This window comes from Pan troglodytes, chromosome X (genome assembly GCF_028858775.2).
Source record: "Pan troglodytes isolate AG18354 chromosome X, NHGRI_mPanTro3-v2.0_pri, whole genome shotgun sequence".
Taxonomy (NCBI): domain Eukaryota; kingdom Metazoa; phylum Chordata; class Mammalia; order Primates; family Hominidae; genus Pan; species Pan troglodytes.
In genome coordinates this window covers 25,031,574-25,058,947 of record NC_072421.2, presented here as the reverse complement: position 1 = coordinate 25,058,947, position 27,374 = coordinate 25,031,574, and the positions used below count along the sequence as shown (strand labels likewise).

Below are 27,374 nucleotides of genomic sequence, written 5' to 3'. Positions count from 1 at the left end.
GATATTTACACAGCACAAGAGCTTACTATGCCAAATATACACAGGAATTTATGCAAATGATAAAAACTTCAGATTCTGGTTACAAAATGGCCAATGGCACTTTACACAGAACAAAAAGCAGACAAAAAACCCAAGCAGAGGAAAAAGCACTTTTCATTCCTATGTTACCTATGATGCGATTAAAATCATAAAACCTCATTTTGGCAGGGCTACGGAGAAACTGATACAGATAAACTTTGCTGACAGCCCTGGATAAATTAAACCTATAAACTGTCAACAGCCTTCATATGGTAATTCCACTCTGAGGCAGATATCCTATAGGTAAACCACCCGATTACCTGGAAAAGCCTTCACTACCCCAAAAGTCACACTCCAGATAGTCAAACTTTATTGTTACTAGCATACAGGAGAAACAGAGCTTTACCACTTAAATGGAAATTAAGACCAATCACTGCTCAGTTCTTTAAAGAGGGAACTGATTTGTCTTAGAACAGGGAACAAGAAACTTTCTGTACAGGACCAGATAGTAAACATTTTTGGCTTTGTGGGCCATATAGTCTCTGTCAATACTCAATTTCTGCTGTTGTGGATGGACAAAAGCCACAAACAATATGTGATGAATGAGCATGGCTGTGTTCCAGTAAAACTTTATTTACAAAAACAGGAGTTGTCAAAACCCGCAGTGTGCAACACAAAGAATGAGCCCTAATGTAAACTATGGACTTTAGGTGATAATGATGGGTCAATGCTGGTTCATCAATTATAACAAATGTCCCACACTGGTGCAGGATACTGATGGCGGCAGAGACTGTGTTTGGCGGTGGGGAGGGGTTCTGTGGGCACTCTGTACTTCCGCTCAATTTTGCCGTAAACCTAAAACTGCCTCTCAGTATCTGTGGGGGATTGGTTCCTGGACACCCTTGGATATCAAAATCCATGGATACTCAAGTCTCTTACATAAAATGGCCTAGAGTATTTGCATATGACCTATGCACATCCTTCCATATACTTTAAATTATCTCTAGACTAGTTACAAGGCCTACACATCATTTCATTTACATGGATTCAACATAGTATTCAAGGTGAGGCAAATTCAAATTTTGCTTTTTGGAAATTTGTGGAATTTTTTTTCTGAATATTTTCTATCTGAAGTTGATTGAATCCATGGATGTGGAACCCACAGATATGGAGGACGAACTGTACTCTTTTTAAAAAACAGTCTATTAATTAGAAAAAAAAAAACAGGTGGCCAGCCCTCAGGCTATAGGTTGACATTCTTAGACCAGGGTATTCCTAAAATAAAAGGATTTGCCCAACTCTAAAATCAGATTACCATGGAAGTAAAATAATGGAATGCCTATACATATACAGGAAAAGAAAAAGCAGTGATATTTTCAGATTCCATCCAGTAACAAAACCAAGGTTTCCCAAACCTTGCCAACAGTCTGATCAATTTTCCAAAAGCTTAATGGGAGGAAACCACCCAACCATCAATAGATCAGTAACTGCAGCTGTCTCCACTTTCAAAAGCACACAAAACATAAGTGCTACAAAGACAGTGAGGCCAAAGCTATGACTTTGGTGCCTGAGAGCTGCCCCAGAGCCAGATAAACCACGCCATGTTAAAATGCAGCCTTATCAGATCTTAAAGGCCCAAAAAGCCCTCACTTCCTCCCTTCTTTCCTTCCTTTCCTCCTTCCGTCTCCTACCTTTCCTCCCTTCTTTCCTTCCCTTTCTACTTCCCTCCCTCCTTCTTTTATTGAGACATGGTCTTGCTCTATTGTCCAGGCTGCAGTGCAGTGACGCGATCCCAGCTCACTGCAGCCTCAACTTCCCAGGCTCAAGCGATCCTCCCATCTCAGCTTCCCATGTAGCCGGGACCACAGGGGTGCACCACTATGCCTGGATAATTTTTTAATTTTTTTGTAGAGACAGGGGTCTCACTGTGTTGCCCGAGCTGGTCTCAAACTCCTGGACTCAAGCAATCCTCCTGCCTCAGCCTCTCAAAATGCTGGGATTAGCCACAGTGCCTGGACCAATTCTTTCTTTAAATTTAAAAACTGGTCAAGATGCAATAAGCCAAGTTAGATATCTTTACCTTCAACTAAATTTTTCTCTTCCCCTTTAATTCTGAATAGTTGATCCCTTTCTCCAAACAGGTTGGTCTAATTCTTGGTGACACCTTGTAGCAGAAAAACTACTGCTTACAGGAAAAAAAAAAAAAAAATCTGTCATTTACATATGTAAAGGTACAAAATAAACACACTCGGAAGCAGAACGAGATTGTTTTTCCCTTTTCCTAACATAATTTTTTTAAAAACCTTTCCATTTTCCCCAAGAACGCAATCACTGTTGTCCCCAGTGGTGATCAGGCTTCAAGGAGCAAAATGACTTAAAAAGCCAAGACTTTGTGAAAGGGAGTCATTTGGAACCAAAGTATCTCCAAAGTATCTTAAAATATGTTCTAAAGGAAAAGAAGATGGCTGGGCCCTTAAACTTTAAGAATAGTAAGAATGCGGAAACTGGCCACTACCTTCTAAGAGCTAAAGGCTCTGAGGTTCACAGAGCCGGTGTGATTATGACAGAAATCAAAATATTTAGTTTTGTGAAAAGACGGCAGGGCTATCAGCAATCTGCTTTCTGGTGGTTTTGAGAGATGCTATATTTACACATGGGGACACTATGGAAGTTTAAACTTGGCTGGGCACAGTGGCTCACGTCTGTAATCCCAACACTTTGGGAGGCAGAGGTGGGTGGATCACCTGAAGTCAGGAGTTCGAGACCAGCCTGGCCAAGACGGTGAAACCCCGTCTCTGCTAAAAATACAAAAATTAGCCGGGCGTGGTGGCGCATGCCTGTAATCCCAGGTACTCGGGAGGCTGAGGCACGAGAACTGCTTGAACCTGGGAGGCGGAGGTTGCAGTGAGCCGAGATGGTGCCACTGCACTCTAGCCTGGGCGACAGAGTGAGACTCCGTCTCAAAATAAATAAATAAATAAATAAATAAATAAATAAAATAAATAAATAAATAAAATAAACTTATATAACTGACTAAATGAAAGTGGCATAATGTTTAATAACCTCGATATGGAGTCAGGCATGCCATCAGTAATTGCCATTTATGGAGCACCTGCTCTGTGCAGAGCAAGCTGAGCTGAGGAAGCTGTAAGAGGTTACAAAAAAGAGGTGAGCGCCTGCCCTTTGGAAAGAGACAATTGAGGATAAAATCTAAGAAAAGGAGGCAGGAGCAAAATCTCTTTAATGCAAGTGTGGCTGTGCAAAAGTAACTGGAAAATCAAACAAATGGGAGGTCAGTCTGCAGGGAGGGGAGAAAAGTGGTTAATATGGGAACCAGAAGCCGACAGGGCGAGACTGAAAGATGAAAAGCAAGTCCAAAAGAAAATGTGAATCATTTCCTACCAACTCATTCAACATTCAGAAGGTTCTATCTTTATGCCATAATAGTCCAAGTTCTCCTTTTCTTATATAATTAAGAGAATTTTTAATTTATCACAACTGCTTAAGGGAAAGAGAACTCAAATTTGTGCAAATATAACAAGGAGCCACCATAACATTAACTACCAGTCAAAAACAATACATTGATCCAAAAATCCAGAGAGGTTTATAGAAAAAAATATGGAACAAGACATGTGAAAGTTATATTTAAGGAAATAAATTCAGGCCAGGCACGGTGACTCATGCCTGTAATCCCAGCACTTTGGGAGGCAGAGGCGGGTAGATCACCTAAGGTCAGGAGTTCGAGACCAGCCTGGGCAATAGGGCAAAACCCCGTCTCTACTAAAAATACAAAAATAAGCCAGGCGTGGTGGCAGACACCTGTAATCCCAGCTACTCGGGAGGCTGAGGCAGGAGAATCACCTGAACCCGGGAGGCAGAGGTTGCAGTGAGCCAAGACCAAGCCGTTGCACTTTGACCTAGGTGACAGAGTGAGACTCTGTCTCAAATAAGTAAATAAATAAATAAATAAATAAATAAATTCAACAAATGTGTGGCTGGTTTTTTTGGGGTTTTTTTGTTTGTTTGTTTTGTTTTTTGAGACGGAGTCTCACTCTAGCCAGGCTGGAGTGCAGTGGTGCAATCTTGGCCCACTGCAACCTCCACTTCCCAGGTTCAAGTAATTCTCCTGCCTCAGCCTCCCGAGTACCTGGGACTATAGGCGCCCACCACCATGCCTGGCTAATTTTTGTATTTTTAGTAGAGACGGGGTTTCACCATGTTGGCCAGGATGGTCTCAATCTCTTGACCTCGTGATCCACCCACCTCGGCCTCCCAAAGTGCTGGGATTACAGGCGTGAGCCACTGCACCCAGCCAATAAATGTTTATTCTGAACATTAAAATGTGATGTTTTCATTGCTCCCAATAAGGAATTAACATATATTATCTGAAGCCACACTGTCCAATATAAATATGTGAGCCAGGCCAGGGGCTGTGGCTCATGCCTGTAATCCTAGCACTTTGGGAGGCTGAGGTGGGCGGGTCACCTGAGGTCGAGAGTTCAAGACCAGCCTGACCAACATGGAGAAACCCCATCTCTACTAAAAATACAAAATTAGCTGGGCATGTAGGCGCATGCCTGTAATCCCAGCTACTTGGGAGGCTGAGGCAGGAGAATCACTTGAACCTGGGAGGCGGAGGTTGCGGTGAGCCCAGATCGCACCATTGCACTCCAGCCTGGGCAACATGAGCAAAAACTCCGTCTCACAAAAAAAAAAAAAAAGAAGAAAGAAATATGTAAGCCATATATATAATTTAAAATTTCCTAGTAGCCACATTAACATAAAAAAGAAATAAAGTTTTTGATACTATTCCATTTAACCCAACATATCTAAAATATTACCATTTCAACATGCAATCAATATAAGATGTACTGATATTTTACTATTTTTATATTAAGTCTTTGAAATCCAGTGTGTATTTTATACTGAAAGCACATCTCAATTCAGAGGCTAAATTTCTATCAGAAATAATTGACCTATAAAGAGATTTCCTAAAATTTACAGGTGATAAAGTGGATTCCATATCCAAGTTATTCTACACAGATGTAAAAATTAACTGCATCAAGTATCCATTTTAAATTTAAATTAAGTCAATTCAGTTTTTCGGCCACACTAGCCACATTTCAAGTGCTCAAAGGTCTCGTGGCTGACAAGTGGTGACCCATATGGGACAAAGGTCTATAGAAATAAAGTAATAACTATAAAGATAACCACTAGAACCAAAAATTCAAGCCTAGTTATTTATTAAAATAAATATGGCAAAACAAAGCAAATATATAACATAGGAAAACTGAGGTATTAAAAACAGAAAGCAACAGAAAATTACAAATGCTTATCATTACAGATGACAGATCTATCATATCAGTAAGTATAAATAGGTTAAACTTACCACATGAAAAAGATTGATTCACAAAGCAAAACCCAACTTTACACTACATTTAGAGACATATTTAGAGCGAAGTAATTCAGAAAAACTGAAAATAAAAGGATGGCAATGCTATCCCAGGAAATGTAAACAAGAAAATAGGGAACTAGATCTCAATGTCAAATAAGGACGAATCCAGGCCAAAAAGCCTTCAACTAGTAAAAGGGCAGCACTCTAATGCTAACGGGTATATCTCACAATGAGGACGTGAGTTAATAAGCATCAAACATAACACTGATAGTCATAAAGCAAAAACAATAGGAGCTATATGGAGAAAGAGAATCATTATTAGGAGACTTTAACTTCTCTTGTGTTTGATCCATGACAAATGAGGTGGATAAAAAAAGTAAAGTTACACAAAACCTAAATAACATAATATTGCAGAGCTGACATATCACACTCTGCAACCTGAGAAGAGAGTATAACCTTCTTTTCGCTGCCCAAGGAACATTCACAGAAAACAACCATATAATGAGCTTCAAAGTTAACATCAATAAATTAGAGAATAATTCAGACAACATTCTGTAATCACAGTGCAACAAAACTAGACATAAATAAAATTAAAATGCAGAATGCACCTTCACTGGAAATTTTTAACTCCTCCAAACAACTCTTCATTCATAGGAAAATAAAAACCTGAAGACACAGAAGAGCTAAGAGAAAAAAGACCAAATACACACATCAGCTGCTAAAGCAGTGCTCAGAGGAATAACTAACCTTAAACACTGAAATAAACAAGACAAAGAAGAAAGCATTTAATTTTTTTTATTATACTTTAAGTTCTGGGGTACATGTGCAGAACGTGCAGGTTTGTTACATAGGTATACACGTGCCATGGTGGTTTGCTGCACCCATCAACTTGTCATCTACATTAGGTATTTCTCCTAATGCTATCTCTCCCCTAGCCCCCCAACCTCCCGACAGGCCCTGGTGTGTGATGTTCCCCTTCCCGTGTCCATGTGTTCTCATTGTTCAACTCCCACTTATGAGTGAGAACAGAAAGCACCTAATTTTTAAAAGAACAAAATAAACCTGAGACCAGAAGGAATTATTAAAGTCAAATCAGACAATAAACTAGATAACAAAAGTCATAAAACTAATAAATCCAACCCAATAAATCATCAACTAACCTACTCAAGAAGAAGGGGGGGGACAAATGTCACAGGGAAAATTAAGACTGTTCAGTGACAACTATCTCAGCTATCCAAACTGACTTAAAAACCTCAATGAGTAGGATAATTTTCTTTTTTTCTTTTCTTTTTTTTTTTTTTTTTTGAGATGCCGTTTCACTCTTGTCACCCAGGCTGGAGTACAAGGGCATGATCTTGGCTCACTGCAACCTCCGCCTCCTGGGTTCAAGCAATTCTCCTGCCTCAGCCTCCCCAGTAGCTGGGATTACAGGCACCCACCACTATGCCCAGCTAATTTTTGTATTTTTAGTAGAGACGAGGTTTCACCATGTTGGCCAGGCTGGTCTCAAACTCCCGACCCCATGTGATCCACCTGCCTTGGCCTCCCAAAGTGCTGGGATTACAGGCATGAGCCATCGCGCCTAGCCAAGTAGGATAATTTTCAAGAAAAATATATCAAAATGGACTCTAGAAGAGACAGAAAATCTACAGAGATCAATAACACAGAATAGAGAAAGCTATCAGAGAGCAAAACTCCCCAAAACATACAGGCTTAAACACTTTCATATGAAGTTCTACCAAATCTTTAAAAAACAGATAATTCAAAAGATAAATTAGTCTTAGCATAGGAAAAGAAAAAAATTTATCTTTTTGAAAACAAAAATTTATCTTTTTGAAACAAGCATGACTTTGATCAGAAAATCTAACAGACCACACATACAACATCTACAGACAAATAGCAAATGGATATCAATAAAACAAACCCAGGAGTTCATCATTCTATTCTCTCTACTTCTGTAAATGTTTAAGGTCTAGAGATCTAATGCACAACATGAAGAATATATAATAGATAATAAAATTGTACTGTATATGGGATTCATGCTAAATGAGTAGATTTTAGCTGACCTTGCCACAAAAATAAAAAAGGGTAACTATGTGAGATGATAGATATGTTAATTTCACTGTAGTAACCTTTTAACTATATGTATCCCATAACATCATGTTGTATACCTTAATTATACACAATAAAATTTATATATGTATTTACCTATACATGTACATCCCCCAGGCTGGAGTGCAGTGGCAGAAACACAGCTCACTGCAGCTTCAATCTGGGCTCAAGCCATCCTCCTGTCTCAGCCTCCTGAGTAGCTAAGACCCCAGGTGTGCGATACCACCACTCCTGGCTAATCTTATTTATTTATTATTATTATTTTTTTTAGAGACAGGATCTCACTATGTTGCCCAGGGCTGGCCTCAAACTCCTGGTCTCAAGCCATCCTCTGTCTTGGCCTCTCAAAGCACTGGAATTACAGGCACCCAGCTAAGTTTTTTTTTTTTTTAATTTCCACAATAAAAAACTAAAATAAAGACATCTTTACTCAAGGAGAAAAAAATTCTATCTAGATATATCATTTTTTTTTTTTACCTATCAAAAGTTTGACAACAATGTGGTGAAGGCATAGGAAAATAGGTACTCTCAGAAACTTCTAGCGAGGGGGAAAACAAACAACCTTTATGGAAAGCAATTTGACAATGTTCGTCAAAATTACAAATGCACATACCTGCTGATGTAGCAATCTCACGTTTAGGAATCTGTCCTACAGATACACGCGGACATGCATGAAATGACAATGCATATAATAATTCACTGGAGGGCAGGTTGCCATAGCAAAGTCTAGAAACAACCTATTAATTGTAGCCATCAATAGGGAAAGTTGCTAATAAATTCTGGTACATTCATATAACCAAATTCTCAGAAGCCATAAAAAAGAAAAACAAAGTTCTGCAGGTACAGATATACAAAAGTCTGTCTCTAAGGTATTAAGCTCAAAAAACAAGGAACAGACAAAGCTATAAACTGCCATTTGTGCGAAAAAAGGGGAGGCCAGTGGGCACAAGTGGGAAGCAGGCTTTTCTGTGTCCTTTTGAACCCTCTGAATTTGGAACCATGTGACTGTAATCTTAGGCCCAAAAGAAAAATCTCATTTTAAAAAATGCCACCCTTTGGAATGTACTATTGCCATAATAAATTAAAAATCCATTTAGAACACTTGTTATTCTTGCTATATTTGCTAACTGTGTGGCAGGCTATATTTCAAGTCAAGATGGAGTTCAAGAAACTTTCATTATTTTAAAAAGCATAGAGAAAAATACTGCACATAGATGAAAGGGGGCCAGCAGATCAGACAGAAGATCATCTGATTAATGGTGCTTAACCCTGGATATGCTTTAGAATGACAGGGGGATCTCCTAAAAATACCAGTGCTCCGCTCTCCACCCCCAGCACCCCCAGACCATTTACAACAAAAATTGAGTATGAGGCCCTGGCCTGAAAACCACTCAAGTAAACACTTCCAAGCAGTGATTCAACAGAAGTCCAGGGGACATTTTGCTCCCCCAGGGGACATTTGGCAATGACTGGAGACATGTTTGGTTGTCACGACTTGGAGTGGGAGGTGCTCATGGCATCTAGTGGGTAGAGGCCAGGGATGTAGCTCAACTTCCCACAGTGCACAAGACAGCTCCTACCAAAATTACCTGGCCTGAAATGGCAAGAGTGCTGAGGCTCAGGAACCCCTGCTTTAAAATAAAAGCACAGCTTCTGAAGTAACAACAAGTTTTAGCCTCCACTTTTGAACATAGCAAATAATCTCCTTATTTACTGATGTGCAGTACATCCACATAAGAAAGCCTATTTACCAAGGTTGTAACAAATTGTGTATATCCTGTGTATCTCCTTTCTCTGGTCCCTGTCTAGTTACTCTAGTCAAAATGTACGTCCCATTTGTAAAGTACCCATGGAGAAAGGCATCAAGTTCATAAACTAGCAGCCTGTGGGCCAACTTGATCCATCCATCTATTTTGTTTATGCCAAAGTTCTCTTGAAATATACGGAATTGGTGCCAATCAGCTGCCCCTTTGGAGCTAGCTATATACCAGGAATTTATCACGGTCCTCAACTCGTTGGCTTCATTCACTTATCCACTGCCCACTACCTGGTGCTTTAAGTGTCTGAGTTGGCCCTCTCCTGCAGTTTTCTCTAATCATACAGGGGCATGAAGCCTCTTCACTCCTCCTCTCTCCTCACCTTAAAAATATCCCACACCCATTCTGAATTCTCCAACTCCCACATCAATTGCCAAAATAGAACTGCTATCAAGAGACAGAACTAAGAGAAAAGTAGAAGTAGAGATGGCCTTTTTGCAACAACTCCCGTCTTTTAGTTGTCCTGTCATTAAAGATAGGCTGATTAGCACCTGATTCATCTCTGGGTGTTACAAACTAGCCTTGTCACTTCTAGCAAATTCCACTACAACTATATCTAGCACTTCTGTGCGCTTCCTTATAAGGAAAACCTTAAATTATTATGCTTCTCTCATGACCTTAGTAAATCCCTCCACCCCTCCCAAAATAGGTCAGAAGACTTTTATAGGAAATATCTATCAAAAGATTTGGTAGTTTTCTTTTAGAAAGTTCATGCCTCTTCCTTTGAAATCACAATCGTATAGTGGTGAGCTGTGCTTTTAAAGATCGCCTGATACAATCTACTCATTTTATTAATGAAGAAAATGAACCCCAAGTGAGGTTTGGTCACTTAGTCAAGGCCACATTCTGAGCTAGTGGCAGAGCCAGAATTAGAACATTTGTTTCCAGATACTGGCCTCACAGGTTTTCCATGATAACACTATCCTCCACTGTGGTTTTCCTACTCACATAACATCCTTACCAAAATACCTATTAACACGGGTAGACACTAGCTGCTATGGAAATCAACTAACCAAAATTTTGGCTGGCTATTGGAGCTATCACTTAAACTTTGAGGGTGGAAAGAACTGGGAGTTTCTGGATTCCCTTTGTTCCTTTTATTGTGAATTATCCTGTTTCAGTTTACACTAATGAAAGGCTGATACCTTCAGAATCTTCCCTAAACCATAAAGATGGAAAACTTGCCTATATTTATAGCAATAGCAACATTTTCTAAACTCTAAAGTCAGAAACTGCCTCAAACCTCTACAATTCTCGAGATAGTAAGTAAAACTACCAATAGCTTTTGGGAGTGAAGTTTTAAGATGCAGAGATCAACGTGTCATTGAACTTTGACTTTCATCATCATTCTCTGGCAAATTGGCTTCTAAAATTTTAATTTGGTCTCAACTTTAACCTATTCCTCTCTTCCTATCCTAGCTTTTTTTTAAAAAAAAAAAGTATGGACATCACTTTTTGCATATCAGGTCTTCCTCAAATGTTCTACCTACTCTGCGCTTTAGTTTTTATGCCCAACTGACACTATCACTGACACCCTTGACATTTACATAAAATTCATTAAATGAACAGACACCCTACGATTTCCCCTGGAGAGCTTAGAACATCTTTGCTACTGGATTTGATTTTCCTCCAGGGATGCTGAGTTCCATTCTGATACCTCAATGCATGCGTTTTACTTTTAGGTGTTTCACAACCAGCTCCTTCGTTTTCTGGGGAAACAAGATTCAGTTAACAGAAGGTGGTGGAATCTATTCCCATCTCAGCTAGGCCTGAGGCAGGCTGGGAACCCGAATCTTCTTTGGTCCCACCTCAATCCGTGAAAGCCGCCCACCAGCCCACCGGACAGGGAGAATGTGGGTGGGACACCAATGGAGAAGAGAAACGAAAGGTGCTGGCACTAAAGCCAGAGTTGTATTAGACCCTGCTCTGATGCTAGGAACCCAGGCGTCCGCTCTTCCCAAGCATCTAAGGCGTCTGCAGGCCAGGCCTCTAACTGATTTAACATAACCTGATGAAGACAACAGTTCGAGTCCTGCCACTCCAGCCACACAGCAACACCTTAGAGCAGAAAAGGAACAAAATGCCGTTGCATAATTTATTCAACCTCAAGGTATTTCTAAACAGTTCTTACCCAACCAAAAAAAAAAAAATTCTAAAAATAAAAACATTAAAAAGCCACCCACATCTCATTCTGAAGTTTTAAGGGCTGTGAGGTTTGTGTCAAGCAGATTTGAAGCTAACGACGGCAGGTTTGGGGAGTCTCGCCTGCGATGAGGGTCCTGCAATGAGACGCCGTTTCTGTGTCTCCGGGTAAGTCCCAGGCTGGGTGCGAGGGGGCCAGGCCCTGCCCCTCCGCGCCCCGAAATCCGAGCCCCAGGAGAGCCCCCCGGATATCCCCTAGCCCCGCCTGCGGTTCCCACAGACTTTACCCCGAAGCTGCGGAGATCCGGGGTGGCAGCCCGAATGGCGGCGGCCCCGGGCCCATGGGGACCCTTGGCCCCGTACTCACCGAAGTCCAGGAATTGTTTGATGGAGAGCGGCGACGGCGAAAAGCGCGAGTAGCGCTCGATCTGCTTGGGCACCGGCTGCTTCAGCAGCCACCGGAACAGCCGCATCCTCGCCGGGGCGGCGCACAGACCCGCCTAGACGCCCAGGTGGCCGCAAGGGCTGGCGCAGCCAAGCCGCACGGATAGGGCACGTTTGCGAAGCACGCACCCCGGCCTCGATCTCGGCCTCGGCGCCGCCGGTGCAGCCGCCGCAGCAGCAGCAGCAGCTCCAGGACCGCGGCGGGCCGCCCGCGGCTTCCCTAGGCTCCGCCTCGCTGGGCGGAGTCGGTTGCTGCACGTACGCGGCGCGCGAGGGGAGGCGAGGAGCGCGAGGGGCACGCGGCCGCGCGCGCCCTCCACTGATTGGCCGCCGCTGCCTCTGTGGCGTTTGTGTTTTGTCCGGGCGCGGCGCCAGAGACCCCCTCCCTGGCTCGTGGGACTCAGCCCAGCCCAGCAAGTGCAGCCGCTCTCAGCTCCGCCTCTGGCTGGGTTCTCCGCTGCCGAAAGGTAGCCGAGGTGCCCGCGGACCGGGAAGAGGCCAGGAGCCCGGAATCCGATCCTCCGCGCTGCTCAAGACCCTTCTCAACCGCAGGCGCCTTTTCCGGGAGGAGGACTTGCAGTTCGCTGCATCTTGACACTTAGATTTTACAGCCTAACTAGACTGACTCTGTTTCGTGGACCAACCCCACCCCCACCTCCCTGCCTGACTCCCAAGAGAACACCTTTGGAACACCTTTGGACTGGATTGTTAGGTCTCTGATTCTCTTTTTCGTTGTTCCTTTCCCCTCCTTCCCGCACAAGATTAAGTCACTGATTGCATTTCATGTCCCCCCACCACCACCGTTGGACGGGATCCATTGTGAGGTCAAGGGTCAATAACACCCCCTACCTCCCCAATGCCAGTGGACAGGATAATTGCAAGGTCACTGACTCTGTTTCATACCCCCACACCCCACTACTACCATTGGAAAGGATCAAATGTAAGGTCACTGGCACTTTCTTTCATACCCCTTCTCTACACCACCACCATAGGACAGCCCCCTTCACGCTTCACCACCACTTTTGGACAGGAGTCTATGCTTACACAGTGTTGGGTATTCTTTATCTCAAGTGAACTTGAGAGCCTGGCATGGTGACATGCACCTATAGTCCCAACGACCCTGCAGGCGGAGGTGGGAGGATCACGTGAGCCCAAAAGTTCAAGATCTGCCTAGGCAACATACCCAGACCCCCCTCTTAAAAAAAAAAAAGTGAACTTGAACTCAGGGCTCAGTATATGAAATTGTTATTTCCTATTATGAGTGAATAAAGTACAGCTTGCTTTAGCCATTTCCACCAAACCTTGGCTTTTTTTTTTTTTGGCAATATGTAAACATAAACATATGTAATTAAAAGGACAGGAAGAATGTTCTTTAAGGAAAGGTACAAATGTGACTGGAAGCCACTCCTTGGGTCTCTGATTGGACTAGTTTTCTCACTGAATGAGATTATTGGTGGGTAACTATTTAGCTTTTGTGCCATCAGTGGACGTTTATGCAGCCAATTCTTTGCTTAATAAAATAGTTGCATCTCTACTCTGAATGTAAAGAAAAGTAACATACACAGTAAAAGACCTCGGCCAGGTGCGGTGGCTCACGCCTGTAATCCCAGCACTTTGGGAGGCCGAGGCGGGCGGATCACGAGGTCAGGAAATCGAGACCATCCTGGCTAACATGGTGAAACCCCAGCTCTACTAAAAGTACGAAAAATTAGCCGGGCGTGGTGGCGGGCCCCTGTAGCCCCAGCTACTCAGGAGGCTGGGGCAGGAGAATGGCATGAACCTGGGAGGCGGAGCTTGCAGTGAGCCGAGATCGTGCCACTGCACTCCAGCCTGGGCGACAGAGCAAGACTCCTTCTCAAAAAAAAAGACATCCAGTGGTCTTCTAGACTTTTGGATTTTCAAGAACATCTTGGTCATCTTCATCTTGGTAGAAGTATGTAGACTACCATGTCTTTTCCATTCAAATTAAATCAAAGCATTAAAAAAGACATACTAACAACTTATTTAACCAGGAGCTTTACCAGAAGAGCTAAGTAATCCAGTTAGTGTGCATGGGCAGACAAAGAGAAGACCAGTGGCCTGTGGTTCCTAAAGTGACTTTCAGGTGCTACCTGGAAGTGGAGCGATAATTGGTGGCAGCTGTCAGTGAGCAGGAAGAAGCTGGATGTTTCTGGAGAGGGAGATTTTCTCAGCCTAAGCAACAAAGCGCTGATCTTTCTGAGCTTGCAAATCGCTTGTTTCACTTCTTCCTTTTCCACTGCACAAAATGCTACTTAAAATCCATTCTGTTGATTTGATTATTTAAACTTTCATGTGCCTAATTTTATTTCTGCTTTTCCAAAAGGTGACAAAGTCCTAGAAGTTGGGAACAATATGAAAGAGCCCGATATAATGTAAAATGTGCTTAGACAAGGCTAAGGTCACCTAGCCTGTCTGCGTCACGCTTATTTTTATGTCAGATTAAGATACCTGATTTATCTCCCTGGCATTTGTGACAGTCAAATGAAATAAACCATATGTAATATAAATACAAGGTACTGTACCTCTTGTGTACAGCAATGCATATATTTTTACCTAATACTTTCATGATAACTTGCAGAGGCCAGAAGTGACACCAGTGTGTTGATAAATAGATCTTGATGAACTTTTTTCAACTCCTTGTACACACCAAGGTCTAGTGCAGACCCCACTCCCAGTGGCTTTCAAAAGTGAAATCCCTGGACCTGCAGCAGCAGCATCACCTGAGAACTTGTTAGAAATGCAAAATCCTGGGGCGTCTAATCCTAGCACTTTGGGAGGCAGAGTCGGGCAGGTTGCTTGAGCTCAGGAGTTGGAGACCAGCCTGGGCAACATGGCAAAACTCCGTCTCTACTAAAAATACAAAAATATTAGCAGGGCAAGGTGGTGCGCTCCTATAGTCCCAGTTACTTGGGGGGCTGAGATGGGCGGATAGCTTGAGCTCAGGAAGCGGAGGCTGCAGTGAGCCAAGACTGCACCACAGCACACCAGCCTGGGTGACAAAGTGAGACCCAGTCTCAAAAAAAAAAAAAAAAAAAAAGAGGCCGGGCGCGGTGGCTCACGCGTGTAATCCCAGCACTTTGGGAGTCTGAGGTGGGTGGATCATGAGGTCAGGAGATCGAGACCAGCCTGGCTAACATGGTGAAACCCCGTCTCTACTAAAAATACAAAAATTAGCTGGGCGTAGTGGCGCACACCTGTAATTCCAGCTACTCGGGAGGCTGAGGCAGGAGAATCACTTGAACCTGGGAGGCGGGGGTTGCAGTGAGCTGAGATTGCGCCATTGCACTCCAGCCTGGGCCACAGAGCAAGACTCTGTCTCAAAAAAAAAAAAAAGATTAGGCCAGGTGCGGTAGCTCTTGCCTGTAATCCCAGCACTTTGGGAGGCTGAGGCGGGTGGATCACCTGAGGTCGGGAGTTGGAGACCAGCCTGACCAAAATGGAGAAACCCCATCTCTACTAAAAATACAAAATTAGCAGGGCATAGTGACACATGCCTGTAATCCCAGCTACTCGGGAGGCTGAGGCAGGAGAATTGCTTGAACCTGGGAGGTGGAGGTTGCAGTGAGCCGAGATTGCACCATTGCACTCCAGGCTGGGCAACAAGAGCGAAACTCCGTCTTAAAAAAAGAAAAAAGAAAGAAAAAGAAAAGAAATGCAAACTCTTGGGCCTCACTGCAGCCCTACTGAAGCAGATCTGCGTTTTAGCAAGCAATAAAGGTCTTAAAGATATGGCCACAAATTCTTTGATATTCCTCAAGAGATGGAGCTTAATTCCTTTCCACTTGAATGTGGGTTAGACTTAGCTCATGCTTCTAACAAAGAAGAGTGTGGCCAGAAGTGATGAGATCTCACTTCAGAGACTGGGGTCCTACAAAATGCCTGACCAGTACTCCTCAAAACTATCAAGGGCATTCAAAACAAGGAAAGCCTGAGAAACTGTCACTTAGCCAAGAAGAGCCTAAGGAGATATTACAACTAAATATAATGTACTATCCTGGTTGGGATTCTGGAACAGAAAAAAAGGATATTAGTAATGATAAATGTTTGAGGTGATGGATATGCTAATCATCCTGATTTGACCACTCTACATTGTATGTATCAAAATGTCACTATATACCCCATAAATAAGTACAATTATTATGTGTCAATTAAAAAATTTTTAAAGGATATTAGGATAGGGAGAGATTTGTTAAAGGATACAAAATTATAGCTATACAAGAGGAATAAGTTCTAGTGTTCTATAGCACTGTAGGGTGACTATAGTTAAAAACAATGTATTATATAGTTTCAAATAGTTAGAAGGAGAATATTGAAGTTCCCAACACAAGGAAATGGTAAATGTTTGAGATGATGAATATGCTAATTACCCTGATCTGATCACTGTATAACCTCATGAATATGTACAATTATTATTTCTCATTTAAAAATATAACTAGAAATTTAAAAAATAGGCCGGGCGCGGTGGCTCATGCCTGTAATCCCAACATTTTGGGACGCTGAGGCAGGCGGATCACCTGAGGTCAGGAGTTCAAGACCAGCCTGGCCAACATGGTGAAACCCTGTCTGTACTAAAAATAAAAAAATTAGCCAGGCGTGATGGTGGGTGCCTGTAATCCCAGGTACTTGGGAGGCTGAGGCAGAAGAATCGCTTGAACCCTGGAGGCGGAGGTTGCAGTGAGCCAAGATCGCGCTATTGCACTCCAGCCTAGGCGACAGAGTGAGACTCTGTCTCAAAAAAAAAAAAAAAGGAATTTAAAAAATAAAGTCAATATAGGCAATCATTCTAGCTAAAAGGAATAAAATATTCTAAAACAAATGGACAAAGGGATATTAGGTAAAACTAAGAAATTCTGAATAAAGTATAGACTTTGGCCCAAATTTGTTTAATAATAATGTATCAATATTGGTTCCTGAATTATAGCAAATGTACTATACTAATGCTCCCTGCCTCCCTACCTCTCTCCCTCCCCCCACCTCTCTCTCTTTCTGTCTCTGTCTCTCTCTCTCCTATGATACTCCCCTTGTGGAGCCTTGAGATGACAAAGCTCTAGCCAACACCTTGATTGACACCTCATTGTAACCTTGAGAGACACCTCATTGTAACCTTGAGAGAGACCCTGAGTCAGAACCACTCAACTAAGCAGCTCCTGGACTCCTCACCCCCAGAAATCCTCAGTTTGTTGTAATAAGTGTTTGTGGTTTCCAGCTGCTAAGTTTCTGGATAATTCGTTACACAGCAACAGTTAACTAATATGCAAGCCCTCCAGGTAATTCTTTTTTTTTTTTTTTTTTGAGACAGACTCACTCTGTCACCCAGGCTGGAGTGCAGTGGCATGATCTCAGCTCATTGCAACCTCTGCCTCCCAGGTTCAAGCAATTCTCGTGCCTCAGCCTCCTGAGTAGCTGGGATTACAGGTGTGCACCACCACGCCTAGCTAATTTTTTGTATTTTTAGTAGACACAGGGTTTCGCCGTGTTGCCCAGGCTGGTCTCGAACTCCTGAGCTCGGGCAATCTGCCCACCTCCACCTCCCAAAATGCTAGGATTACAGGCATGAGGCACCGCGCCCGGCCACCTGAGGGTAATTCTGATGCACCTCAGTGTGAAAATCACTGTCCTCCCCTAACCCACTCTAACCTAACTCTCTATTCCTTCCAGCTAATGCCTCAGATCTCAGTGTAATCATCACTTAAACATAAAGGGAGGCCTTCCCTGACCATAAAGTCAATTCCTTCTCCTTGCCATATGTTTTCTCGATTCTCTCTACTTCCCACTGTAACTCTCCAAACGCTTTGTTATAGTTTGATCAATGCCTGTCTTCTACACTAGACTTAAGCCTTGGCAGGGCTGGGACCAAGTCTGGTGTACTCACTGCTGCATCCCCAGTGCCCAGCATAACTAACAGTCACTGTTCAGGTTCACAACAAACATGTATTAAATACATAAAAATCAACAAAAATAACAACCAAACCTATCCCAAATCGCATTCCTTCTAAAAGCTGCTATAGAACACTAGAACTAGGCAAAGGTAGTTTTCTGAGTAATTTAAATAATAATGGACACTTTATTAAATCATAATATGATACAGCCAAAATCCAAAGTAGAGTGGAATAGATGAGAAAAAAAGATCTATCTCTCTAACTAGTGGATCTTGTTACAAAATACCTCTGTCACCATTTGACAGGGGTATATTATCCTGCTCTCCTTGTATTTTCTTCCTCCTTCTCTCTTCTCAGTTAATGTTTTTTTGAGCACCTATTGTGTGCTATGTGAAAGCACTTATGTTGTCTCTTCACAGTGAATATGATGGATGAATATTATCCTCATTTTACAGGTGAGTGAGCTAAGACACAGAAAGGTTAAAATAATTTAAGTTTATACAACTTGTAAATGGCAGTCTGGGTTTGAATCCAGGTCTCCTGGCTCTCAATTCGATGTTCTTTCATAATACCAGCCTGCCTTTTTAAAACAAAATAGACTTTATTTTTAAAGAATTTTTAGGTTCGCAGCAAAATTCAATGGAAAACACAGGGAATTCCCACATATCCCCCTGAGACACACATCCTCTTCCACCATCAACATCCCCTACCAGACTGGTACATTTATTACAATCAAGGGACCCATATTAACACATCATTATCATCCAAAGTCCATAGTTTACATTAGGATTCACTCTTACTGTTGTACATTTTGTGGGTTTGGACAAATGTATAATGACAAGTATCCACCACTATAGTATCAAACAGAATAGTTTCGCTGTCCTAAAACTCCTCTCTGTTCTGCCTATTCAACCCTCCCTTTCTTCTGACCCCTGGAAACCACTGATCTTTTCACTGTCTCTAATTTTGCCTTTTCCAGAATGTCATATAGTTGGAATCCTGCAGGATGTGGCTTTTTCAGACTGGCTTCTTTCACATCACCATATGCATTTAAAGTTTCTCAGTGTCTTTTCATGGCTTGATAGTTCATTTCTTTTTAGGGCTAAATAATATTTCACCATGTTGGTTTTATCACAGTTTATTATTAATTCACCTACTGAAGGATGTCTTGGTTGATTCCAAAATTTGCCAGGCACCTTTCGATTTTAAGAGTGGGAAGTGAGATGGTGAAAATAAGTGAACTGGTGGATCAAGGGTTACTTAATAAAGCTTTACTAAATGTACATCTTTAATCAAATATGTGTATGACTTGAAGGAGTAGCTCTTTTCTCCCGTGTCTAGATTCTAGATTTTTGAATTTTTTAATTCTTATTTTTAATTCTTATGGATGTATAATAGCTGTATGTACTTATGGGGTAGGCTTTTTTCAGCAAACTCTTTTAGATGGCACAAATCCTCTTGAAGCCCTGTTTATCCTGGTCCTTTTGTTTCTAATTAAGGGGTTTCAGCCTTTATATTCCTCCAAAAGAGGTCAGAAAAGAATTTTTTGTTTGTTAGTTTGTTTGTTTGTTTGTTTGTTTGAGACGGAGTCTCGCTCTGTCGCCCAGGCTGGAGTGCAGTGGTGCGATCTCGGTTCACCGCAACCTCCACCTCCCAGGTTCAAGCGATTCTCCTGCCTCAGCCTCCCAAATAGCTGGGATTACAGGCGCATGCCACTGTGCCTGGCTAATTTTTTTCTTTTTTTCTTTTTCTTTTTTTTTTTGTATTTTTAGTAGAGATGGGTTTTCACCATGTTGGCCAGGCTGGTCTTGAACTCCTGATCTCAGGTGATCCATCCGCCTCGGCCTCCTAAAGCGCTGGGATTACAGGCATGAGCCACCACGCCTGGCCAGAAAAGATTTTAAGTACAGGGATGATGTGACAGGATAATTTATTGAGAAATTAAATCTGTGTTTTGATTTTGCTGCTCTTGGAGGTGCAGAAGAAAGGAGTCACTTATCTTCCCCAGCCTAAAAGACAGTGGAGTCTTTGGCTCTGGGTTTTGGGCTGCTATGCCTTGACGATATCATTAGCTGCTTATGTGCAATGGGGTGCTTTGGTTTCTACGACTGAAAACAGAAGTTGGAAAATATAGGAGATATTTTGGTTACCTCTATAAAATCCATTCCTTCTTCTATTGGTAACTACTCCCACTTTTGTTCACTCCCCCAGGCAGTTCATTTGTGCCTTGGGAAGAAAATAGCCCACCTCAGCTGTAGTCATGATATATATGGGTCAATCTACAAACTAATGAGCTTAATTCTGATTGCTGGTCATGGCTCCTGGTTCAAGGATAGATACTTGACCCAATTTAGGCCAATGATATAGGAGGAGACATTTCCTGGGAGCTTCTGTGAAAGAAACTTGCTGCTATTCTCAGGAAGCTTCTAGAAGCATCTCTCTCAACCTCTCACTTTTCTTCTTCTCTCTTCCTACCTCATTCCCATCTCTGGGTGCAATCAAGGAAGCATGTAGTACCTGGAGTGCAGTAGACAACCATTTTGTGGCCAGAGTGAAGCTGACTTTGCAGAAAGCAGAGCAGAAATGGGAAGAAACTGGGTCTTCAATAACGTTGTCAGGGCACTAAATCAATCCAACCTGAAACCTTCTCTGAACTTCCAGTTACATGGGCCAGTACATTTTTATGGTTTAGGCCACCTTAAGCAGATTGATATTACTAGAGTCAAAACTATCACAGGGCTGGGAGCAGTGGCTCACGCCTGTAATCCCAACACTTTGGGAGGCCAAGGCAAGTGGATCGCTTGAGCCCAGGAGTTCGAGACCAGCCTGGGCAACATGGCAAAACCCCATCTCTACTAAAAATACAAAAATTAGCTGGGCATGGTGGCACCCACCTACTACTGAGGAGGCCGAGTGGGGAGGATCATCTGAGCCGGAGAGGTTGAGGCTGCAGTGAGCTGTGATCTCGCCACTGTACTCCAGCCTAAGAGACAGAGCAAGACCCCATCTCAAAATAAAAACTAAAAAAGTATCCTAACTTTCATGCCAAGCATAGTTCAGGTATCCTGTATATACACATGGGGACAAGCCCCCCAGTAATGGCTGCTGTTGGGCATCTTGCCAGCTCTGCACGTGGGAATGCAAACCCAGATTTAATTTGATTTTTTAAAATAAAGAAAGATAATGTTTCTTGTGCCCAAGGGTTATGAACAAAATCAGATCCCATAATACCCAGAAGGGAAACAATAACAGAGGATGGTTAAATAAATCATGGCACACATACAATGAACCATTATACTGTCTTTAAAGGTTCTTTGTATGAAGTCTGTATGAGAACACGGAAAATACAAACATTATAATAAGAGGGAAAAAGGAAGATACTAAATTATGTATTAAATCTGAGCTTCAGGCAGGGCTCAGTGGCTCATGCCTGTAATCCCAGCACTTTGGAAGGCGGAGGCGAGCGGATCACTTGAGCCCAGGAGTTCATGACCAGCCTAGGCAACGTGACAAAACCCCATCCCTACAAAAAACAAAAACAAAAAAATCAGCCAGGCCTGGCGACTTACACCTATAGTCCCAGCTACTTGGGAAGCTGAGGTAGGAGGATGGATTGAGCTCAGGAGATCGAGGCTACAGTGAGACAAGATCACGCCACTGCACCCCAGTCTGGGTGACAGAGTGAGATCCTGTCTCTAAATAAATAAATAAATAAATAAATAAATAAATAAATAAACTGAGCTTAGCTAGGAAGAGATCACCTAAACCTTTTTTATCGAAAGGTACAGAAGGAAATACAGCAAAATGCCAACAAAACAACCACCACTAATGAATGCCTTGAGTGATATCATGGTTTGATTTGACATTGAGAAAATCCTTAGAATCCCTGGGTGGCAATGTGTTCTAAAAATCTGAACCAAGGATAGGTAACATGAATGACTTTATTCAGTTCTCCTTCACCCCAAAAGATGAAGGTTAGTTGTACTTGTCAGAATCCACTGCTCTTCTGTTTTTATCCAAAACATGATCTTATCTGTTTCTATTAATATTTACTTAGTCCCATAATTAACAGAGCATGAACCATTATTTGCAGAGGACTCTGACATCTGAGGTGCCACCTATTATCTAGAAAACTTGGCATTTCTTCCATCAGCATTTAGTAAAGCCTTCTTTCATCCAAGCTGTTTGCCAAAGTACAGCCCTTACTCCCACCCCCAACCATCACAACCACCACCAGCCTCCAAATTGCTGTGATTTCCATCAGGGAGGGTTGTGTAGCTACCAGGAGGACCTCTTCCCTAGGCCACCAGGGTCTTATTGTCAGCCCCAGCTGTTTTCACCTTGGCCCCTCCACTTGATCTCATTTTTCTGGAGGTATTAAAGTTTTGAGAAAAAGAAAAACAGGCCAGGCGCGGTGGCTCATGCCTGTAATCCCAGCACTTTGGGAGGTCAAGGCGAGAGGATCACTTGAAGCTAGGCCAGCCTGGCCAACATGGTGAAACCTCATTTCTACTAAAAATACAAAAACTAGCCAGGCGGTGTTGCGTGCCTGTAATCCCAGGTACTAGGGAGGCTGAGCCAGGAGAATCGCTTGAACCCAGGAGGTGGAGGTTGCAGTGAGCCGAGATCATGCCACAGCACTCCAGCCTGGGCAACAGAGCAAGACTCCGTCTCAAAAAAAAAAAAAGAAAGAAAGAAAGAGAAAAACAGCCATTCTTCACAAGGAATTTAGGGATTCCTATTCAAGAATAATTTGTACCTTGTATCATCTGATGCATAAAATGACTATAGTATTAGTGATATTAAAGGAACAGAACTGGGGCCAAATGCTTCCCACAATTTGAAGTGTGCCATAGAATAGAATAGGCCAGATTTCAAATCTGTAGAGATTCATCCTCATGAGAAGTGCTAGAATTGCTCTGCCCAACAGAGTACCACTAGCTACATGGCGTTGAAATGTGGCTAGTCCAAATTGAGACATGTCATATGTATAAAATTCACACCAGATTTCAGACTTGGTATGAAAAAGGATGTAAACTATCTCATCAATAATTTTTTAGAGATGAGGGTCTTGCTATGTTACCCAGGCCTGCCTCAAATTCCTGGACTCAAGCTATTCTCCAGCATCAGCCTCCCAAGTAGCTGGGATTACAGGCATGAGCCATTGTGTCTGGCTACATTACTAATTTTTATAATGATTACATGTTGAAATGATAACTGATATGGTTTGGCTGTGTCCCCATCCAAATCTTATCTTAAATTGTAGCTCCCAGCCGGGCGCAGTGGCTCACGCCTATAATCCCAGTACTTTGGGAGGCCAAGGCGGGTGAATCACGAGGTCAGGAATTCGAGACAAGCCTGACCAACATGAAACCCTGTCTCTATTAAAAATACAAAAAAAAATTAGCCAGGTGTAGTGGTGCGTGCCTGTAATCCCAGCTACTCAGGAGGCTGAGGCAGGAGAATCGCTTGAACCTAAGAGGCAGAGATTGCAGTGAGCCGAGATCACGGCATCGCACTCCAGCCTGGGTGACAGAGTGAGACTCCGTCTCAAAAAAAAAAAAAAAAAAAAATGTAGCTCCCTTAATTCCCACATGTTGTGGGAGGGACCCCATGGGAGACAATTGAATCATGGAAGCGGTTTCTCCCATACTGTTGTTGTGGTAATAAATAAGTCTCATGAGATCTGATGATTTTATAAGGGATTTCCCCTTTCACTTGACTCATTTTTCTCTTTGTCTGCTGCCATTTAAGATGTGCCTTTCACCTTCTGCCATGATTGTGAGGCTGCCCCAGCCATGTGGAACTGTGAGTCCATTAAACTTCTTTTTCTTTATAAATTACCCAGTCTCGGGTCTTTATCAGCAGTGTGAGAATGGACTAATACAATAAACTTTTGGATATATTGATTAAATATAACATATTGTTAAAATTGATTTTATCTATTTATCGATTTCTTTTTACCCTTTTAAAAGTGTGCCTTCTAGAAAATGTAAAATTACCTCAGTGGCTCACATTTGTGGCTCATATTGGATTTCTACTGGACAGTGCTGTGCTAGGTATATTGCAGAGTGCCCTTTATACTTCTGTTTATTTGGAAAGGTAACTAGCATTAGCTTCTGGACTTCTTTGTGCCAGGGCTGTGTTAGGTGCAGTTACCTCTTTTAATCCTCATATCATTTACAGATGAAGAAAACTGAGGCCTAAAAAGTTAAGTAAGCTGCCTAAGGTCAGCCACTGAAGTGTGGTAGAGCCAATAAATTCAATACTGGATTCTTGTTCAGGGCGTTATTCAGTTGGCAAGTGCTATAGTTTGAATGTTTGTCCCCTCCAAATCTCATGTTGAAATTTGATACACAGTGTTGGAGATGGGATCTGGTGGGACATGTTTGGGTTATAGGGGTGTGTATTAGTCCATTTTCATGCTGCTAATAAAGATATACCTGAGACTGGGAAATTTACAAAAGAAAGGGGTTTAATGGACTTACAGTTCCACATGGCTGGGGTGGCCTCGCAATCATGGCAGAAGGCAAGGAGGAGCAAGTCACGTCTTACATGGTTGGTGGCAGGCAGAGAGAGCTGTGCAGGGAAACTCCCGTTTTTAAAACCATCAGATCTCTTGAGACTTATTCACTATCATGAGAACAGCACAGGAAAGACCCACCCTCATGATTCAATTATCTCCCACCGGGTCCCTCCCACAACACATGGGAATTATGGGAGCTACAAGATAAGATTTGGGTGGGGACATAGAGCCAAACCATATCAGGGTGGATCCCTCATGATTAGATTAATGTCCTCCCTGGTTCGGGGGTGTGGGAGGGTGGGTGAGTTCTCACTTTATTAATTCCTGCCAGAGCTCGTTGTGAAAAAGACTCTGGCATCTCCCTCCCCTCTCTATTGCTTCCTCTCTCGCCATGTGATTTCTGCATACCCTGGCTCCCCTTCCCCTTCTGACATAAGTGGAAGCAGCCTGAGGCTCTCACCAGGAGCAGATGCTGGCACCATGCTTCTTGTACAGCCTGCAGAGCCAAATAAACCTGTTTTCTTCATAAATCACCCAGCCTCAGGTATTCCTTAATAGCAACACTAAATGGACTAAAACACCAAGGCTTTTTTCTCGGCCATGATTTGAAGATCTATACAAGCAGAGGAAGTGATGACAAAAAAGAATGGGAGGAGATGTGTTCTCGAAAAATGAAATTGCTTCACACAGATAAGCTTCACTGAAAAAATAAAACTACACTTCCTTAGTCCTTGAGGCCAAGTTAACAAACACATGACTGGTGATGAGTGATGTAGCCTTTTTATATAACCATAACTTAGAGTTTTTGAGTGGGTACTGTTGAACATCTAGACTTTTCCCATTCAAGAAAGAAAGATTCCTGTATTTGTCTATAGTTTTAGATGTAGCAGGAAGAAAACTTTGCTAGCTAGTCCTGTAATTTTTTTTTTTTTTTTGAGATAGGGTCTCGCTGTTTCGCCCAGGCTGGAGTGCAGTGGTGCAACCATGGCTCGCTGCAGCCTCAAACTCCCGAGCTCAAGCCATCTACCCACCTCAGCCTCCCAAGTAGCTGAGACTACAGATGTGTGCCACCATGTCTGGCTAATTTTTGTATTTTTTGTAGACATGGGGCTTCAACATGTTGCCCAGGCTGGTCTCAAACTCCTGTGCTCAAGCAACCTGCCTGCCTCGGCCTCCCAAAATGCTGGGATTACAGGCATCAGCTACCATGCCCAGCCTAGTCCTATAATTTCTTTTTCTCACAGAGTATCTTGATGGATTTGGATATATAAGTTTGGGATTGGAGTTGTGGAAAGAAGAATTTGGAGCCTGGCATGATCCTGGAAGGGAGAGGGGAGAAGTAAAGACTGGAGGAAAAAGAGTGGGGAGGGTGCTCTAAGAAGAGCCCAGAAGCTATGTGAAACAAACAGCCAGGTAGCAGAGGTGTCTAAGAGAACACACTGTTGATTTGAGGGTAGGGTGGGGGAAAGGCAGATGAATGAATGAGGGCAGGATGGGACACTTTCATCTCGGTCCCTCAGGGCATGAGGGACCCCAGCCAACATCTGGATGACATATAATACTGAATTATCGGTGAAAGAACCTAGGTGAGCATCTATGTTAAAGGCTTTAAACTGGCTCTTCCATTAATATTTATAAAGTTCTGTGTGTCAAGCTGACAGTATCACCATTATGATCTGAGATCTAAGATTAGTTTGGTTTTTTTCCCCCAAAGCAGACTATGTGCAAGTTGCTTATTTGAGAGATGATGCCAGAAAGTACCTCCAGGGGAGTAGGGGAGCCAGCCAGTCAAGGCTTGCATGTAATCATGCAAGTTATGATTGGTAGCTTGAGCTTCATTCCACTGGGATCTCATGGAGACAGCATAGACACATATCTCAGACTTATTTCACCCGAGAGGCAAGGGACCTGGGATATTCATACACCAATTCCCATTGGTCAGTGGCTGAGGGTTGCTCCTGGGGAGGGAAAGCAATTCCCTAGCACCTCTGGCCTGCTGAGGGCACTGCCCTAAATTTGGTCATTCTCTGGCTTTTACGAAAAATAATTTTATCATACACATATGTGTGTATGCTTATATGATTTCATTTCAGTGGTTTAAAATTTCCTAAGAAGAATACTGTGCTATAAGAAGACTTCCGGAACCAGCTTTTGCCCTAAGTATTAGATTGCAAAGATTCATTTTCTGTTACATTTGTAGCCATCGAGACATTTAGGTTGTTTCTAGTTTCTTTTTCCGTTGGGTTGCTTCTTCCCCTCCTCTCCCCTCCCCCTTTCCCTTCCTCCCTCCCTCCCTCCCTTCCTTTCTTTCCTCCTTCTTCTTTCCTTTCCTCCTTCCTTCCTTTCTTGTCTATATATCTATCTATTTTTTGCTACTATAAACAGCAAACAGTGCTGCTGTGAACATTATTTGGGGACAAGTTTGTAGACCTAGAAGTGGAATGGTTTCAGATCAAAAGGTATGAGACTGTCTAACTCTATTAAGAGAATGCAAACTGATTAAACCAACTCCTACTTCCACGGATAAATAAGAGCTTTTGTTAATCCATATCCTCTTCCTCCAAACTTGTTATTGTCAGACAGCTTCATCAAATGCGCTAACTCTTGGACTGGGTGTTGGGATCATGGCTGCACATATTTATGTATGCATGTATTCATTTAAAAACAGGGCCAAGCATGTACCTATGTATCCTGAGCCCAGGATTATTATTAATTCAATTTTATGGAACTATGGACCCCTTTCCCAAATAGTACAGTCAGAGTATACTGATCATGTTCTATAAACGCATGCTATCCACTTCCATAAACACCAAAGCCCAATTAGGGTCTCAAAGATCCAGGCTCATTCTATAGACAATTCTGAGCTGGGCAGTGTCTGCTTTTGTTTTAGCACTTCTTTCTCCAGAGACCACTTACCTTCACGCTGCCTCCATCTGACCAGTATCATCCTACTGTACCTGAAGAGTTCTCTTTTCTTCTGTTTCCCTTCCCATAACTCTTCAGTGTCCCATTCCCTCAAT

The 27,374-nt window shown here is 42.6% G+C and overlaps 1 protein-coding gene across 2 annotated transcripts in view; it reads right to left on the bottom strand.

Moving 5' to 3' along the window:
* PDK3 (pyruvate dehydrogenase kinase 3) overlaps window positions 1-12,535 on the bottom strand; it is an 85,464-nt gene extending 72,929 nt beyond the window's left edge. Inside the window, exon 1 of one of the 2 annotated variants that reach the window (XR_008542053.2) lies at window positions 11,852-12,257. Coding sequence is in view for 1 of the 2 variants with exons in the window: in XM_003317396.7 (XP_003317444.4) it covers window positions 11,852-11,957 (106 nt within the window). In the remaining variant the exon portion in view is untranslated. Of the gene's footprint in view, window positions 1-11,851 lie in introns of both variants that reach the window. The other variant, XM_003317396.7, reaches the window with a different exon arrangement.
* Between the last annotated feature and the right edge of the window lie 14,839 nt (window positions 12,536-27,374).